This window comes from Bombina bombina, chromosome 6, assembly GCF_027579735.1.
Source record: "Bombina bombina isolate aBomBom1 chromosome 6, aBomBom1.pri, whole genome shotgun sequence".
Lineage (NCBI taxonomy): Eukaryota > Metazoa > Chordata > Amphibia > Anura > Bombinatoridae > Bombina > Bombina bombina.
In genome coordinates, this window is record NC_069504.1 from 1,050,673,876 (window position 1) to 1,050,693,343 (window position 19,468).

General features: G+C 41.6%; 1 protein-coding gene across 10 annotated transcripts in view; it reads left to right on the plus strand.

Moving 5' to 3' along the window:
* The window catches only part of WNK1 (WNK lysine deficient protein kinase 1), a 544,152-nt gene extending 526,487 nt beyond the window's left edge, over positions 1 to 17,665 (plus strand). For all 10 annotated transcript variants that reach the window (XM_053718830.1, XM_053718834.1, XM_053718833.1 and 7 more), the window contains one exon: positions 15,010 to 17,665. In XM_053718830.1, coding sequence (XP_053574805.1) covers positions 15,010 to 15,330 — 321 coding nt within the window. In that variant the 3' untranslated portion in view covers positions 15,331 to 17,665. The remainder of the gene's footprint in view (positions 1 to 15,009) is intronic.
* Positions 17,666 to 19,468: the final 1,803 nt, after the last annotated feature.

Genomic DNA, 19,468 nt, shown 5'->3' on the forward strand with positions numbered 1-19,468 from the left:
ATCTTCTGCTTATGTTTTTTCATTAAAAATGTTATTCTGGGTGTGGATTATTTTCAGCAGGAATTGGCTGTCTTTATTTTATCCCTCCCTCTCTAGTGACTCTTGTGTGGAAAGATCCACATCTTGGGTAATCATTATCCCATACGTATGGACTCTTGCTAATTACATGAAAGAAAACATAATTTATGTAAGAACTTACCTGATAAATTCATTTCTTTCATATTAGCAAAGTCCATGAGGCCCGCCCTTTTTTGTGGTGGTTTTGATTTTTTTGTATAAAGCACAATTATTCCAATTCCTTATTTTATATGCTTTCGCACTTTTTTCTTATCACCCCACTTCTTGGCTATTCGTTAAACTGAATTGTGGGTGTGGTGAGGGGTGTATTTATAGGCATTTTAAGGTTTGGGAAACTTTGCCCCTCCTGGTAGGAATGTATATCCCATACGTCACTAGCTCATGGACTCTTGCTAATATGAAAGAAATGAATTTATCAGGTAAGTTCTTACATAAATTATGTTTCTTTCATGTAATTAACAAGAGTCCATGAGCTAGTGACGTATGGGATATACATTCCTACCAGGAGGGGCAAAGTTTCCCAAACCTTAAAATGCCTATAAATACACCCCTCACCACACCCACAAATCAGTTTTACAAACTTTGCCTCCAAGGGAGGTGGTGAAGTAAGTTTGTGCTAGATTCTACGTTGATATGCGCTCCGCAGCAAGTTGGAGCCCGGTTTTCCTCTCAGCGTGCAGTGAATGTCAGAGGGATGTGAAGAGAGTATTGCCTATTGAATGCAGTGATCTCCTTCTACGGGATCTATTTCATAAGGTTCTCTGTTATCGGTCGTAGAGATTCATCTCTTACCTCCCTTTTCAGATCGACGATATACTCTTATATTTACCATTTCCTCTACTGATTCTCGTTTCAGTACTGGTTTGGCTTTCTACAAACATGTAGATGAGTGTCCTGGGGTAAGTAAGTCTTATTTTCTGTGACACTCTAAGCTATGGTTGGGCACTTTATTTATAAAGTTCTAAATATATGTATTCAAACATTTATTTGCCTTGACTCAGAATGTTCAACTTTCCTTATTTCCAGACAGTCAGTTTCATATTTGGGATTATGCTTTAAATTATCATATTTTTTCTTACCTCAAAAATTGATGTGTTTTCTTCTTCTGAAGCAGTTTTTGGTAGAAAAGTTCTTCAGGCAGCGGTTTCAGTTTGAATCTTCTGCTTATGTTTTTTGTTAAACTTTATTTTGGGTGTGGATTATTTTCAGCAGGAATTGGCTGTCTTTATTTTATCCCTCCCTCTCTAGTGACTCTTGTGTGGAAAGATCCACATCTTGGGTAGTCATTATCCCATACGTCACTAGCTCATGGACTCTTGTTAATTACATGAAAGAAAACATAATTTATGTAAGAACTTACCTGATAAATTCATTTCTTTCATATTAACAAGAGTCCATGAGGCCCACCCTTTTTTGTGGTGGTTATGATTTTTTTTTGTATAAAGCACAATTATTCCAATTCCTTATTTTATATGCTTCGCACTTTTTTTCTTATCACCCCACTTCTTGGCTATTCGTTAAACTGATTTGTGGGTGTGGTGAGGGGTGTATTTATAGGCATTTTAAGGTTTGGGAAACTTTGCCCCTCCTGGTAGGAATGTATATCCCATACGTCACTAGCTCATGGACTCTTGTTAATATGAAAGAAATGAATTTATCAGGTAAGTTCTTACATAAATTATGTTTTTTTGCAGGTCCAGATACCAGGAATTATGTGGGTCTGTAATCAAGATAGACTGTGCTATCTCTACTTTACCTAAGAGAACAATTCCTTTAGAGGGCAGTACATCCTTTAAAGATCCAATGGATAGAACTAGAAGGTTATCTGATGAGTACCTTTTTACAGGAAGGCCTACTTTTTCAACCGGCCGCAAGTGTGGCGGTGGTTGCTGGTGTGACTTTGTCAGAATTAGGCTCTGTGGAATCATCCTTCGAAAAATACTGCTCTAGCGGGTATAGCTAAAAGGGTGCTTTGGTTGAAATCTTGGTCCTCAAACATGGTTTCTAAGTCTAGACTCTTGTCCTTGGCTTTTAAAGATAAGCCCCTTTTCAGACCAGGGTTGGATTCTATTTTAACAGTGAAAGGTGATTTAAAAGAAACCAAATCAAGTGTGATCCAAGTCCAAACAGTCCAAGAAACCTTCAGATAGCAAGTCTGCATAAAGGTGCAGCCCCAGATTCGAACCTTGCTCCGGCAGGGCGCAGACTAAGTCTTTTTCAGGACGTGTGGGTTCCATCTGTTTAGGGCCCATGGGTCATAGAAATTGTGTCCTAAGGGTTATAGAATAGTTTTCAGGGGAGGTTTATTGTCTCATTTCCAGAAGACCAGAAAGTTGCCTTCCTTCGCTATGTCAGAGACTTGGAGGACATGGGCGTCATTATCACAGTGCATCTAACGGAACAGGGTTCTATTTAAATTTTAAAATGGGAAGGAAAGTTTCTTCCTTCTTTAATTAAAAAAATAGTTTTGAAGACTCTGAACAATTTTTTAAGGGTTCCCTTGTTAAGGATGGAAACTATCAGATTGATCCTCCCTTTTAGTTCTTCAGGATCAATTTATGTCTACCATAGATCTGAAGGATCCATATCTTCACATCGGGATAATCATCGACTTCTCAGGTTTTCCTTTATCGACAAACATTATCAGTTTACAGCTCTACCATTTAGTCTGGCTATTGGTCACACAATATTCACAAAGGTTCTTGGAGCCCTTCTGTCTGTAATTCGTTCTCAGGGAGTAGCTGTAGCTCCTTACCTGGACGATATATTGGTTTAAGCTACATCTTTACCTTTAGCAGTGATGCATACGGAAAAACTAGTGTGGTTACTTCGCAGTCACGGCTGGAAGGGTGAATGTTGCAAAGAGCTCTCTCACTCCCATCAAGAGAGTGGAATTCCTGGGAGTGATCATAGACTGTGGAAATTAAACTTTTTATAACAGAGCAATGCAAGTTTAAACAGTTGGCCTGTCAGCTGCAGTCACTAAATTCTCCCTCTCTAGCCTCCCTCAGTAGCTTAGTTTATGGAGGTTGTGGGACTCATGGTTGTAGCTTCGGATGCAATGCAGTTTGCAAGGTTTCATTTGCGACCTTTACAACTCTTCATGTTGTCAGTGGAACGGGGACCACTCCCACCTTTCAAGTTATTCACTTGTACCTAACCACCAGACAATCTCTTGGTAGATGTCCCCAGAACCAGTGTCGCGTTGTATAGGTTTCAACGTTGGTCATGGGAGATTATCACTACGTATGCTAGTCTCTGACTGGGGAGTGGTTTGGGGTCATCTGAGAGCACAGGGTGTTTGGTCTCCAAAAGAAGTGGCTCTACCCATTAATGTCCTAGGACTCAGAGCAATTTGCAATGCAGTCATGGCTGCTACTTTACTCAATCCCATTAATTCGCTTCCAATCGGACAGTGTCACGGCTACCATTAGGGGGGCACTCGCAGCTACCTTGCATTGAAGGAAGTATCTTGCATATTGACATGGGCAGAACTAAATCTTTGTTCAATTTCAGCCATCCATATCCTGGTGGTGGACAACTGGGAAGCTGACTATTTGAGCCACCAAACTCTCCACCCAGGGGAATAATGTCTCAATCTGGAGATATTCAATCAATTGATAGTTCGCTGAAGATGGCCAGAGATAGATCTGATGGCGTCCCGGCTCAATCACAGACTACCACACTATGGTTCCAGAATGAGGGATACAGAGGCGGATTTAAGAGGCATTGACATCTCTGTTGCATTATCATCTGGTATACTTGTTTCCTCCAAATGTACTTCTTCCCAGAGTGGTTGCTTCTCTCAAGCAGGAGGGCATCTCGGCAATATTGGTAGCTCCGGCATGGCCTCAACAGACTTGGTATGCAGAACTTGCCAGGATGTCCAGTGCTTCTCCATGGTGTCTTCCACTACGACAGGAACTGCTGGTGCAAGGTCCATTCTTTTATTGAAATCTTCAGTCTCTCAACTTAACTGCGTGGAGATTGAACGTTTGATTTTAGCTCAGAGGGGGTTTTCTAAGTCTGTAATTGTTAATTTAATTTAGGCTTGTAAGCCTGTTACTAGATGGATATATTATAAAGTCTAGAAAGTATATCTTTCCTGGTGTTCAAAACAAGTTTTTTTTCCCTGGCATTCTGTTAAAATTCCACGGAATTTACAATTTCTTCAGGAGGGTCTACACAACTACTTGTTGTCCACTTCCCTTAAGGGTCAGAGTTCTGCCTTTTCAATTCTGTTACGTAGGAAGTTGGTACATTTGCCTAATATTGAATCCATTGTTCAGGCTCTCGTTCGGATTAGACTGGTTAAGCCAATTTCTCTTCCTAGTAATCTAAATTTGGTTCTCAATGCACTCATTGGATATTAAGATTTTATCTTGGAAGATTTGGTTTATTTTGGCAATTTATTCAGCAAGAAGAGTTTCTGAATTATCTTCTCTTTCTTATGAACCACAGTACTTGATCTTTCATAAATATAAAGCATTTGTGCCTACTATCTGCGTTTTTTGCCAATTATTGATTTAGTTGAGCCATTAATAGCAAAATTATTGTTCCTTCTCTCTGTTCAAATCCGAAGTCTTCAAAAGAGAGACTTTTACAACATTTGAATGTTGTGAGTGCTTTAAAATTCTATTTGCAAGCTACTAAGGAATTGTCAATCTTCCAGCTTATTTGTTCTATATTCAGGTAGACGAAAAGGTCAGAAGGCTACTTCAGCATCCTTATCCTTTTGGTTGAGGAGTTTAATTCATATGGTTTACTTGGAGGTGGGTCAGCAACCGCCTAACTGAATTACTGCTCACTCTACTCGTTCAGTTTCAACTTCTTGGGCCTTTAAAAATTAGGCTTCTGTAGAACAGATATGCAAGGCTGCTGCTACTTGGCCGTCCCTGCATACTTTCACCAAATTCTATTATTTTTATGTTTTTGCCTCAGCTGAGGCAGAGTTTGGCAGGAAGGTTCTTCAGGCTGCCCATAATTTCGATGACTCCACAGCTTGGGTTTTGGTTCCCAAGAGTAAGGATCGTGGACTCTCAATACCATTAGAAAGAAAATATAATGTATTCTTACCTTATAAATTCATTTCTTTCTTGGTAGTGAGATTCCACAAGCCCACCCATAATTTTTTTCTGGCTGTGGCAGTCCCATTTTTCATCTCTGCACCCTATTGTCTGTCTTACGACGTCCTATACTCAACTATATACAGTACTGGGAGGGAAGGGGAAGTAGGAGGGATACTTGAAATTCTGGTGTAGGGTGTCTTTGCCGCCTCCTGGTGGCCAGGTTATGTAATACCCAAGAGTAAGGATCGTGGACTCTCACTACCAAGAAATAGTTTTATTTCTTGCTCCTATTTGTTCTTGGGTTTTTTTTCCTACCTCTTTTGCTTGTCTATACATCAGACTGAGTTGCCAGTGAGATGGGAGGGGTTTTATAAAGTTTCTGGGGTTTGGTAATCTTTGCCTCCTCTTAGTGGTAGGGAAGAGTAATTCCCTGGAGTAATGAATTATGGACTCTCGCCACCATGAAAGAAATTAATTTATCAGGTAAGCATAAATTTTGTTTTGTCTGCTAAAAAGAAATTTAGTTTTGATAGAAATGTGCAAAAACAAAATGTTCATATAAAATGTTACTGACAACAATGCATAGGATCATCTGTATTACCTTTCTTAAGTTTAACCCCTTGGCTGCCTAACTAAGTTTTGCAATGCTTTATGTATCGTAGTCCTAATATTTCAGTATATTGTATGTTTACACTGTGGTCCTTAAAGGTGAATGCTAACGCTTCAGCATGCACTGTGACTTTCTCCAACATAGGTGTGTCCGGTCCACGGCGTCATCCTTACTTGTGGGATATTCTCTTCCCCAACAGGAAATGGCAAAGAGCCCAGCAAAGCTGGTCACATGATCCCTCCTAGGCTCCGCCTTCCCCAGTCATTCTCTTTGCCGTTGTACAGGCAACATCTCCACGGAGATGGCTTAGAGTTTTTTAGTGTTTAACTTGACCACGGTGGATTTAAAGGATGCGTATCTACATATTCCTATCCACAAGGAACATCATCGGTTCCTAAGGTTCGCATTCCTGGACAAGCATTACCAGTTTGTGGCACTTCCGTTCGGATTAGCCACTGCTCCAAGGATTTTCACAAAGGTACTAGGGTCCCTTCTAGCGGTGCTAAGACCAAGGGGCATTGCAGTAGTACCTTACTTGGACGACATTCTGATTCAAGCGTCGTCCCTTCCTCTAGCAAAGGCTCACACGGACATTGTCCTGGCCTTTCTCAGATCTCACGGATGGAAAGTGAACGTAGAAAAGAGTTCTCTATCTCCGTCAACGAGGGTTCCCTTCTTGGGAACAATAATAGACTCCTTAGAAATGAGGATTTTTCTGACAGAGGCCAGAAAAACAAAACTTCTAAACTCTTGTCAAATACTTCATTCCGTTCCTCTTCCTTCCATAGCGCAGTGCATGGAAGTAATAGGTTTGATGGTAGCGGCAATGGACATAGTTCCTTTTGCGCGCATTCATCTAAGACCATTACAACTGTGCATGCTCAGTCAGTGGAATGGGGACTATACAGACTTGTCTCCGACGATACAAGTAAATCAGAGGACCAGAGATTCACTCCGTTGGTGGCTGTCCCTGGACAACCTGTCACAGGGGATGAGCTTCCGCAGACCAGAGTGGGTCATTGTCACGACCGACGCCAGTCTGATGGGCTGGGGCGCGGTCTGGGGACTCCTGAAAGCTCAGGGTCTTTGGTCTCGGGAAGAATCTCTTCTACCGATAAATATTCTGGAACTGAGAGCGATACTCAATGCTCTCAAGGCTTGGCCTCAGCTAGCAAAGGCCAAGTTCATATGGTTTCAATCAGACAACATGACGACTGTTGCGTACATCAACCATCAGGGGGGAACAAGGAGTTCCCTGGCGATGGAAGAAGTGACCAAAATCATTCAATGGGCGGAGACTCACTCCTGCCACTTGTCTGCAATCCACATCCCAGGAGTGGAAAATTGGGAAGCGGATTTTCTGAGTCGTCAGACATTACATCCGGGGGAGTGGGAACTCCATCCGGAAATCCTTGCCCACATTACTCAACTGTGGGGCATTCCAGACATGGATCTGATGGCCTCTCGTCAGAACTTCAAGGTTCCTTGCTACGGGTCCAGATCCAGGGATCCCAAGGCGACTCTAGTAGATGCACTAGTAGCACCTTGGACCTTCAAACTAGCTTATGTATTCCCGCCGTTTCCTCTCATCCCCAGGCTGGTAGCCAGGATCAATCAGGAGAGGGCATCGGTGGACTTGGTATGCAGACCATGGAAGCTACCTTTGAGACGAGACCTTCTTGTTCAAGGTCCGTTCGAACATCCGAATCTGGTCTCACTCCAACTGACTGCTTGGAGATTGAACGCTTGATCTTATCAAAGCGAGGGTTCTCAGATTCTGTTATTGATACTCCTTGTTCAGGCCAGAAAGCCTGTAACTAGAAAAATTTACCACAAAATATGGAAAAAATATATCTGTTGGTGTGAATCTAAAGGATTCCCTTGGGACAAGGTAAAAATTCCTAAGATTCTATCCTTTCTTCAAGAAGGATTGGAGAAAGGATTATCTGCAAGTTCCTTGAAGGGACAGATTTCTGCCTTGTCTGTGTTACTTCACAAAAAGCTGGCAGCTGTGCCAGATGTTCAAGTCTTTGTTCAGGCTCTGGTTAGAATCAAGCCTGTTTACAAACCTTTGACTCCTCCCTGGAGTCTCAATTTAGTTCAGAATTATCTGCTCTGCAGTGTTCTCCTCCTTATCTGGTGTTCCATGCAGATAAGGTGGTTTTACGTACTAAACCTGGTTTCTCCAACATAGGTGTGTCCGGTCCACGGCGTCATCCTTACTTGTGGGATATTCTCTTCCCCAACAGGAAATGGCAAAGAGCCCAGCAAAGCTGGTCACATGATCCCTCCTAGGCTCCGCCTACCCCAGTCATTCTCTTTGCCGTTGTACAGGCAACATCTCCACGGAGATGGCTTAGAGTTTTTTAGTGTTTAACTGTAGTTTTTATTATTCAATCAAGAGTTTGTTATTTTAAAATAGTGCTGGTATGTACTATTTACTCAGAAACAGAAAAGAGATGAAGATTTCTGTTTGTATGAGGAAAATGATTTTAGCAACCGTTACTAAAATCCATGGCTGTTCCACACAGGACTGTTGAGAGGAATTAACTTCAGTTGGGGGAACAGTGAGCAGTCTCTTGCTGCTTGAGGTATGACACATTCTAACAAGACGATGTAATGCTGGAAGCTGTCATTTTCCCTATGGGATCCGGTAAGCCATGTTTATTAAGATTGTAAATAAGGGCTTCACAAGGGCTTATTAAGACTGTAGACTTTTTCTGGGCTAAATCGATTCATTATTAACACATATTTAGCCTTGAGGAATCATTTAATCTGGGTATTTTGATAAGTTTATATCGGCAGGCACTTTTTTAGACACCTTTCTCTTTAGGGGCTTTCCCAAATCATAGGCAGAGCCTCATTTTCGCGCCGGTGTTGCGCACTTGTTTTTGAGAGGCATGACATGCAGTCGCATGTGTGAGGAGCTCTGATACATAGAAAAGACTTTCTGAAGGCGTCATTTGGTATCGTATTCCCCTTTGGGCTTGGTTGGGTCTCAGCAAAGCAGACACCAGGGACTGTAAAGGGGTTAGAGTTAAAAACGGCTCCGGTTCCGTTATTTTAAGGGTTAAAGCTTCCAAATTTGGGGTGCAATACTTTTAAGGCTTTAAGACACTGTGGTGAAATTTTGGTGAATTTTGAATAATTCCTTCATATTTTTTCGCAATTGCAGTAATAAAGTGTGTTCAGTTTAAAATTTAAAGTGACAGTAACGGTTTTATTTTAAAACGTTTTTTGTACTTTGTTATCAAGTTTATGCCTGTTTAACATGTCTGAACTACCAGATAGACTGTGTTCTGAATGTGGGGAAGCCAGAGTTCCTTCTCATTTAAATAAATGTGATTTATGTGACAATGACGCCCAAGATGATTCCTCAAGTGAGGGGAGTAAGCATGGTACTGCATCATTCCCTCCTTCGTCTACACGAGTCTTGCCCACTCAGGAGGCCCCTAGTACATCTAGCGCGCCAATACTCCTTACTATGCAACAATTAACGGCTGTAATGGATAATTCTGTCAAAAACATTTTAGCCAAAATGCACACTTATCAGCGTAAGCGCGACTGCTCTGTTTTAGATACTGAAGAGCATGACGACGCTGATAATAATGGTTCTGAAGGGCCCCTAAACCAGGCTGATGGGGCCAGGGAGGTTTTGTCTGAGGGAGAAATTACTGATTCAGGGAACATTTCTCAACAAGCTGAACCTGATGTGATTACGTTTAAATTTAAGTTGGAACATCTCCGCATTCTGCTTAAGGAGGTATTATCCACTCTGGATGATTGTGACAAGTTGGTCATCCCAGAGAAACTATGTAAAATGGACAAGTTCCTAGAGGTCCCGGGGCTCCCAGAAGCTTTTCCTATACCCAAGCGGGTGGCGGACATTGTAAATAAAGAATGGGAAAGGCCCGGTATTCCTTTCGTCCCTCCCCCCATATTTAAAAAATTGTTTCCTATGGTCGACCCCAGAAAGGACTTATGGCAGACAGTCCCCAAGGTCGAGGGAGCGGTTTCCACTTTAAACAAACGCACCACTATACCCATAGAAGATAGTTGTGCTTTCAAAGATCCTATGGATAAAAAATTAGAAGGTTTACTTAAAAAGATGTTTGTTCAGCAGGGTTACCTTCTACAACCAATTTCATGCATTGTCCCTGTCGCTACAGCCGCGTGTTTCTGGTTCGATGAGCTGGTAAAGGCGGTCGATAGTGATTCTCCTCCTTATGAGGAGATTATGGACAGAATCAATGCTCTCAAATTGGCTAATTCTTTCACCCTAGACGCCACTTTGCAATTGGCTAGGTTAGCGGCTAAGAATTCTGGGTTTGCTATTGTGGCGCGCAGAGCGCTTTGGTTAAAATCTTGGTCAGCTGATGCGTCTTCCAAGAACAAGCTACTTAACATTCCTTTCAAGGGGAAAACGCTGTTTGGCCCTGACTTGAAAGAGATTATCTCTGATATCACTGGGGGTAAGGGCCATGCCCTTCCTCAGGATCGGCCTTTCAAGGCCAAAAATAAACCTAATTTTCGTCCCTTTCGTAGAAACGGACCAGCCCAAAGTGCTACGTCCTCTAAGCAAGAGGGTAATACTTCTCAAGCCAAGCCAGCTTGGAGACCAATGCAAGGCTGGAACAAGGGAAAGCAGGCCAAGAAACCTGCCACTGCTACCAAGACAGCATGAAATGTTGGCCCCCGATCCGGGACCGGATCTGGTGGGGGGCAGACTCTCTCTCTTCGCTCGGGCTTGGGCAAGAGATGTTCTGGATCCTTGTGCGCTAGAAATAGTCTCCCAAGGTTATCTTCTGGAATTCAAGGGGCTTCCCCCAAGGGGGAGGTTCCACAGGTCTCAGTTGTCTTCAGACCACATAAAAAGACAGGCATTCTTACGTTGTGTAGAAGACCTGTTAAAAATGGGAGTGATTCATCCTGTTCCATTAGGAGAACAAGGGATGGGGTTCTACTCCAATCTGTTCATAGTTCCCAAAAAAGAGGGAACGTTCAGACCAATTTTAGATCTCAAGATCTTAAACAAGTTTCTCAAGGTTCCATCGTTCAAAATGGAAACCATTCGAACAATTCTTCCTTCCATCCAGGAAGGTCAATTCATGACCACGGTGGATTTAAAGGATGCGTATCTACATATTCCTATCCACAAGGAACATCATCGGTTCCTAAGGTTCGCATTCCTGGACAAGCATTACCAGTTCGTGGCGCTTCCTTTCGGATTAGCCACTGCTCCAAGGATTTTCACAAAGGTACTAGGGTCCCTTCTAGCTGTGCTAAGACCAAGGGGCATTGCTGTAGTACCTTACTTGGACGACATTCGGATTCAAGCGTCGTCCCTTCCTCAAGCAAAGGCTCACACGGACATTGTCCTGGCCTTTCTCAGATCTCACGGATGGAAAGTGAACGTGGAAAAGAGTTCTCTATCTCCGTCAACAAGGGTTCCCTTCTTGGGGACAATAATAGACTCCTTAGAAATGAGGATTTTTCTGACAGAGGCCAGAAAAACAAAACTTCTAGACTCTTGTCGGATACTTCATTCCGTTCCTCTTCCTTCCATAGCGCAGTGCATGGAAGTGATAGGTTTGATGGTAGCGGCAATGGACATAGTTCCTTTTGCGCGCATTCATCTAATCTCACTCCGTTGGTGGCTGTCCCTGGACAACCTGTCACAAGGGATGACCTTCCGCAGACCAGAGTGGGTCATTGTCACGACCGACGCCAGTCTGATGGGCTGGGGCGCGGTCTGGGGATCCCTGAAAGCTCAGGGTCTTTGGTCTCGGGAAGAATCTCTTCTACCGATAAATATTCTGGAACTGAGAGCGATATTCAATGCTCTCAAGGCTTGGCCTCAGCTAGCGAGGGCCAAGTTCATACGGTTTCAATCAGACAACATGACAACTGTTGCGTACATCAACCATCAGGGGGGAACAAGGAGTTCCCTGGCGATGGAAGAAGTGACCAAAATCATTCTATGGGCGGAGTCTCACTCCTGCCACCTGTCTGCTATCCACATCCCAGGAGTGGAAAATTGGGAAGCGGATTTTCTGAGTCGTCAGACATTGCATCCGGGGGAGTGGGAACTCCATCCGGAAATCTTTGCCCAAGTCACTCAACTGTGGGGCATTCCAGACATGGATCTGATGGCCTCTCGTCAGAACTTCAAAGTTCCTTGCTACGGGTCCAGATCCAGGGATCCCAAGGCGGCTCTAGTGGATGCACTAGTAGCACCTTGGACCTTCAAACTAGCTTATGTATTCCCGCCGTTTCCTCTCATCCCCAGGCTGGTAGCCAGGATCAATCAGGAAAGGGCGTCGGTGATCTTGATAGCTCCTGCGTGGCCACGCAGGACTTGGTATGCAGATCTGGTGAATATGTCATCGGCTCCACCATGGAAGCTACCTTTGAGACGAGACCTTCTTGTTCAAGGTCCGTTCGAACATCCGAATCTGGTCTCACTCCAGCTGACTGCTTGGAGATTGAACGCTTGATCTTATCGAAGCGAGGGTTCTCAGATTCTGTTATCGATACTCTTGTTCAGGCCAGACAGCCTGTAACTAGAAAGATTTACCACAAAATTTGGAAAAAATATATCTGTTGGTGTGAATCTAAAGGATTCCCTTGGGACAAGGTTAAGATTCCTAAGATTCTATCCTTCCTTCAAGAAGGATTGGAAAAAGGATTATCTGCAAGTTCCCTGAAGGGACAGATTTCTGCCTTGTCTGTGTTACTTCACAAAAAGCTGGCAGCTGTGCCAGATGTTCAAGCCTTTGTTCAGGCTCTGGTTAGAATCAAGCCTGTTTACAAACCTTTGACTCCTCCTTGGAGTCTCAACTTAGTTCTTTCAGTTCTTCAGGGGGTTCCGTTTGAACCCTTACATTCCGTTGATATTAAGTTATTATCTTGGAAAGTTTTGTTTTTGGTTGCAATTTCTTCTGCTAGAAGAGTTTCAGAATTATCTGCTCTGCAGTGTTCTCCTCCTTATCTGGTGTTCCATGCAGATAAGGTGGTTTTACGTACTAAACCTGGTTTTCTTCCAAAAGTTGTTTCTAACAAGAACATTAACCAGGAGATTTTCGTACCTTCTCTGTGTCCGAAACCAGTTTCGAAGAAGGAACGTTTGTTGCACAATTTGGATGTTGTTCGCGCTCTAAAATTCTATTTAGATGCTACAAAGGATTTTAGACAAACATCTTCCTTGTTTGTTGTTTATTCCGGTAAAAGGAGAGGTCAAAAAGCAACTTCTACCTCTCTCTCTTTTTGGATTAAAAGCATCATCAGATTGGCTTACGAGACTGCCGGACGGCAGCCTCCCGAAAGAATCACAGCTCATTCCACTAGGGCTGTGGCTTCCACATGGGCCTTCAAGAACGAGGCTTCTGTTGATCAGATATGTAGGGCAGCGACTTGGTCTTCACTGCACACTTTTACCAAATTTTACAAGTTTGATACTTTTGCTTCTTCTGAGGCTATTTTTGGGAGAAAGGTTTTGCAAGCCGTGGTGCCTTCCATCTAGGTGACCTGATTTGCTCCCTCCCATCATCCGTGTCCTAAAGCTTTGGTATTGGTTCCCACAAGTAAGGATGACGCCGTGGACCGGACACACCTATGTTGGAGAAAACAGAATTTATGTTTACCTGATAAATTACTTTCTCCAACGGTGTGTCCGGTCCACGGCCCGCCCTGGTTTTTTAATCAGGTCTGATAATTTATTTTCTTTAACTACAGTCACCACGGTTTCATATGGTTTCTCCTATGCAAATATTCCTCCTTAACGTCGGTCGAATGACTGGGGTAGGCGGAGCCTAGGAGGGATCATGTGACCAGCTTTGCTGGGCTCTTTGCCATTTCCTGTTGGGGAAGAGAATATCCCACAAGTAAGGATGACGCCGTGGACCGGACACACCGTTGGAGAAAGTAATTTATCAGGTAAACATAAATTCTGTTTTTCTTCCGAAAGTTGTTTCTAACAAAAACATTAACCAGGAGATAGTCGTGCCTTCTTTGTGTCCGAATCAGTTTCAAAGAAGGAACGTTTGTTGCACAATTTGGATGTTGTTCGCGCTCTAAAATTCTATTTAGATGCTACAAAGGATTTTAGACAAACATCTTCCTTGTTTGTTGTTTATTCTGGTAAAAGGAGAGGTCAAAAAGCAACTTCTACCTCTCTCTCTTTTTGGATTAAAAGCATCATCAGATTGGCTTATGAGACTGCCGGACGGCAGCCTCCTGAAAGAATCACAGCTCATTCCACTAGGGCTGTGGCTTCCACATGGGCCTTCAAGAACGAGGCTTCTGTTGATCAGATATGTAAGGCAGCGACTTGGTCTTCACTGCACACTTTTACCAAATTTTACAAGTTTGATACTTTTGCTTCTTCTGAGGCTATTTTTGGGAGAGAGGTTTTGCAAGCCGTGGTGCCTTCCATTTAGGTGACCTGATTTGCTCCCTCCCTTCATCCGTGTCCTAAAGCTTTGGTATTGGTTCCCACAAGTAAGGATGACGCCGTGGACCGGACACACCTATGTTGGAGAAAACAGAATTTATGTTTACCTGATAAATTACTTTCTCCAACGGTGTGTCCGGTCCACGGCCCGCCCTGGTTTTTTAATCAGGTCTGATAATTTATTTTCTTTAACTACAGTCACCACGGTATCATATGATTTCTCCTATGCAAATATTCCTCCTTTACGTCGGTCGAATGACTGGGGAAGGCGGAGCCTAGGAGGGATCATGTGACCAGCTTTGCTGGGCTCTTTGCCATTTCCTGTTGGGGAAGAGAATATCCCTCAAGTAAGGATGACGCCGTGGACCGGACACACCGTTGGAGAAAGTAATTTATCAGGTAAACATAAATTCTGTTTTTTTGTTTAAGAAAAAAAATCCCTTGCTCTGTCTGCTTATTATTCATTTTTAGTGTCCGTATCCCACTAGTTATTTGTATTTAAAAAACCAGAGAACAACCAATTTAAGATCATGCAAAAAAAGTGATAAAGTGAGGAAGAGCAGTGAAGGCAGTAAACAATGTATAGACATGGAAGAAATATTTACTGTGTAGTGAAAAGCAACTGTACCACTACATTTTAAATACTGTTGTCTCCATTGACATAAATCCTTTATTGAAATATGTAGCATATTACACCCCAGCTGAATGGGGAACAAATGTATTGTACAATTTATACTAACAAATTATTTGACCAAAAGATTAAATCTGCTGTTTTAGTAATATGCATTTTTCTCTTGTAGGGTCCTGGGATGGCACGGAAGTTCTCTGCTCCTGGACAACTCTGTGTGTCTATAACGCCTTCTCTTGGAGCTCCTATTTCATTACCAGCTGCATCTGCTAACTCCCTTTCTCACTATCCAAAAGGCATATGCCCACCACAACAATATGGTTTCCCTGCACCCTCATTCCAGGCCCCATGGAGTGGGCCAGGAGGACCCCCCACGTCTCAGCCCCTCAGCCAGTTCCCTCCAGCAGTGACTACATCCTTACAGAACTTTAATATCAGCAGCCTCCAAAAATCTATCAGCAACCCCCCAGGATCAAACCTGCGGACTACCTAGCAAAAATGTTGAAGAGACTGGATCTTTTGGCATGTAGTGTAAGAGTAGTAGAGCAATTGGACTCTTTGCTATGAACTCACTACAGGACCTTCATCCAGAGCTGAGGAAGCTCTGTAGTTCCTGTTTCTTGTATCCCTTTCCAACAAGGGTATATTGTCCTCTTCCTCTAATGGGAGAGGAGGCAGCGGTCTACTCCATTCTTAAGGGTGACAGACTGCAGTTGCTCAAAATATGTGTAGCCTATTGTGGTTGCATGATGTTGTTAATGGAGTCTGAGGCCCTGTTAGTCAGGGGTAGTGGTTATATGCAAGCAGCAGGGAACCGTTATGGTCCTCTGTTAAGTTATAGGTCATTTAATGCTTTAAAATAAAGAAATATTAACAGCTTTTACTGCAGCATTACAATTGTATGAATAAAGTAAATATATATATAAATATATTAAAAAATAAAGTTCTGTGAGGACATTACGCTACCATCAGTTATGATGTGGATACACTGTGATATATAAATGTTGTTGGACAACAGTAGTTATAATAATAATAAAATAAACAAATGTTAGAGGGTTACAAATGAAACGGAGCATCCCGCTCTAATCGCCTCATCAGAGACACTTTAAAAATGTTGCTTTGTCCTGTTCTATTAGATAAATGTGAATGTAAAATTGTATAAAATGAACTTGAACATACTTGTTTCCTCCCAATATTCTTGCTGCATTTTTTAGTGCCTTGAAAGCTACAGACGGTGCATTTTAACCTTTTTTTTTTTTTTCACCAGGGCACTGTTGTTTTTGTTTTTGTGTGTCTTTCCCCCTTCTTTACTATATTTGTAATGTGGAAGGACTGGAGTATGCAGGGTAGAGAAAGGGATATTTGACAAAGTAGTTGGTTACACCTCCAATATCGGCATGAATGGAACGTGTTAAAGAACCACGCTAAGCATAACACCTAAGGGCAAATGAACATCTTGATGTCACCATATCTTGTTGTAGATCTTTGTGACTCGGTATAGTTGGACAGTATGGTGAAGGTGAAATAAATGTGTTAGGGATGTGTAGCAATAGATGGTGCTACTCTGTAAAGGTGTTTTGTTTTTGGGAGAAGGGGGTAGGTGTGCTGACACCCTGTTGCTCCCGCATGGATAGGAATCATTAAGTTATATGGTCCTGAAGAAGTTGTGATGGTGCTCGGGTGAAAGGATTGAGCTGAAGAAACAATGATATGAATGTTTTGGGGATGGTTTAGTATTAATGGGAGTTTCTTGGCAAGTCCCTGCGTCCTGACCTCATTAAATATATATTGGGTAATTCAGATCACTGTCCATTTCAATGCTTGTAATATAGTCATTATGGCACCATTAATATCTCGTAAGCAGTATTACCATGTTAAGTTGCACCATAATCTGGAGTTCACTCCATGTAGCTGAGGATGCTGCTGCAGATGTGGAAATTCTAATTTAAGAGTCAAAAACATCTTTGATATTAACATTTGTGGTCAAGATATCTGTAACAAATAAACAATGGACACAGGTTTTTTTTGTATAAAACTGTGGAATTCCTGGTGAACAAAACTGATGAAATTCCAACATTTTTCTCTTAGTTTTCAGCCTTGAATACTGTCATAACTTCCCCAATCTTTGGACAGGACATGAAGTCAGTGGCAGTTTTTTCAGGCTTTGAGTTCTTTTTCCAATGCTTCTCGTTCTAAACATTATTCTTGTGAGCTGGATGATTTTATAATGTAAGGATATTGTAGGGTAGATTCATATGCTTCCCTTCAGATATTATTGAGAGCCTTAGAGACTGGGCAGAGAATACCGTAGTTATAGCACTGTTGTCAGGAAGCTGAATGGTAAATAGTGCGGAACATAGCATTGGGAAGCTGGAGAAGGGATTTGTGCATTCTAAGCACCTGATAGGTATTTATTTTACATATATTTTATATATTATTTTTTCCCCTTTGTTTAGTAATACTGAGGTCTTTTTTCCCTTAAATTTAATTTGTGCATGCTCTGGATTATTTTTTCCACTGATTTACCTTCCTGTGGGCACAAATATAAAACAAGTATTTAAAAAATGCTACTGAGCTGTTTAATAACTAATATTTACACATTGTGCTTATCTTATCCTTCCCCATACCCAGATTACAAACCCATTTCCTTCCTGACTATATTTAACACTGTATTAAAAAGAAATAAACAAGAATGTGGGATTTCCCTGGAGCTGTGAATTTTCTGTTTGCACTTTTTCTGTCCTGCATATTTCTGTAAAAAAATTGCACTTTTCTCTTTTTATCGCCTCTGTAGACTATTAAAACTTAATAAACAAAGCCTTATTTTATTCATGTGTTAATTGCTGCTTTATTTTTTCATTAACTTTTTGACTTTAAGGTTGTGTAACTTTTTAAAGAAAAACGTATCAACATTTTCATTTCATTTTTCTTATGATAGTGACAACATAACCTTTGGGCACTTTCATTAGCTGGTAGAAATTTCTCAGAAGTCTCTGATGTCACTTGTTCCATATATGCCTCCTTTTTACAGGCTTCAGTTTTGCTTTTGTGTTTTGGCAGATGGTAATGTTTATACTATAACTCAGCTTCAGTTTGATTTCTTTCATACAGGTGGTGAGAGTCCACAATCCATTACTCCTGGGAATTACTCTTCTCTACCAATAGGAGGAGGCAAAGATTCCCAAGAGCCCTATAAAACCCTTCCCACCTCACACATACCTCAGTCTTTACTTTGCCTCCGCTGGAGGTGGTTGAAGAATTAAAATGTGCATTTCATTCTTCAGAGAGAGGGGTTTTCAGTCTATATTGAGGCCTATTTACCCTCAGAGTACAGTATTTGTCTGAGGGATATATATGGCGTATGGTTTGTGATTCATCTTTCACCTCATGGGAAATTTTTCATAAACCACCTTCCATAATTGGTCACAGGGACTTGTCTTTTGCCTTCCTTTCTTTATAAATCTACAATATAATCTGATTCCTTAACCACTGCTAATGTGTTTCAGTACTGGTTTGACTGTCTGCTGCTTATTTGCTGGTGGACGAGTGTCTATTGATAAGTATCATTTATTTAATAAACATTTTAGACACTATAGGTATGTTATGGGCACTTTTTAAGTGTGTGTGTATGTATGTATATATATATATATATATTTTTTTAATCCAGTATTATATAGATAAAGAATGATGGTAGAGCTATATGAGATACCATTAGATAAAGTAGGGGATTTCAGCACTCAAAGATATATAAAACCCATTTAATCCAATTCCTTAGAAATGTACGGCTGTAGGGTAGCACAGAGCCCAAAAAATGAACTACACATGCACAGATTCAAACACATGCAACTAGTTTATTGCAAGAAGCTGCCAGCACAGAAAATAAACAGCTAAAATGCTTTTCATCTCAAAATGCACCACTGCAGTGGATATTATAAAACACATACCAAGCAACATGATATATTATCACACATATATTTGAACTAAATGCTGCAAAATAGACTGGTTTAGAACATGTGATCTGCAGATATTTTACTATTGGCATGCAACAAACAATTCTTGTATCAACTCCTCTATGATAGTAAAAGAACAAAGTCCTTAATAAAGACCATATAAGTCCTTTGATGGAGGAAATCTGATGTTATACTTTAGTAGCAATTTGTATCACTTTGTAATCCAGCTGAAATAAACCTTTTGACAAACAAATGTTCGTTAATTAGGGTTAACCGAGGTGAAAACGTCCTCTATTGTTAACTAGAACTTGGCAATATTATAACTTGATAGCAGATAGAACATCTTATATTGATGAAAAGCAGAAACAATATAGCAGACCTGTGTTTAAGAACTGCAGCAAACATCCGGGAAAACAAAGTCACAGTATCATTGACGAACGGACCGGGACATGAGCCTCTGACATCCTTGTCTCACCTTTCACAACCGCGTCTCCCTGCTCACTGGGGACACAGATTAACCGGTGTATGTTTTGCTTCTGTGTGTAAACCGTATCCAGGCGGTTTATTTGAACCACTCAATTACCGCAAGATCCAGGCTTGCTTCTTTGGTTTGGTTTTTTGAAATTCCCGGGCAGGCTTAAGCCAGCTGCTTCATTCACAGGTGCAGTAATAGCTGTTATT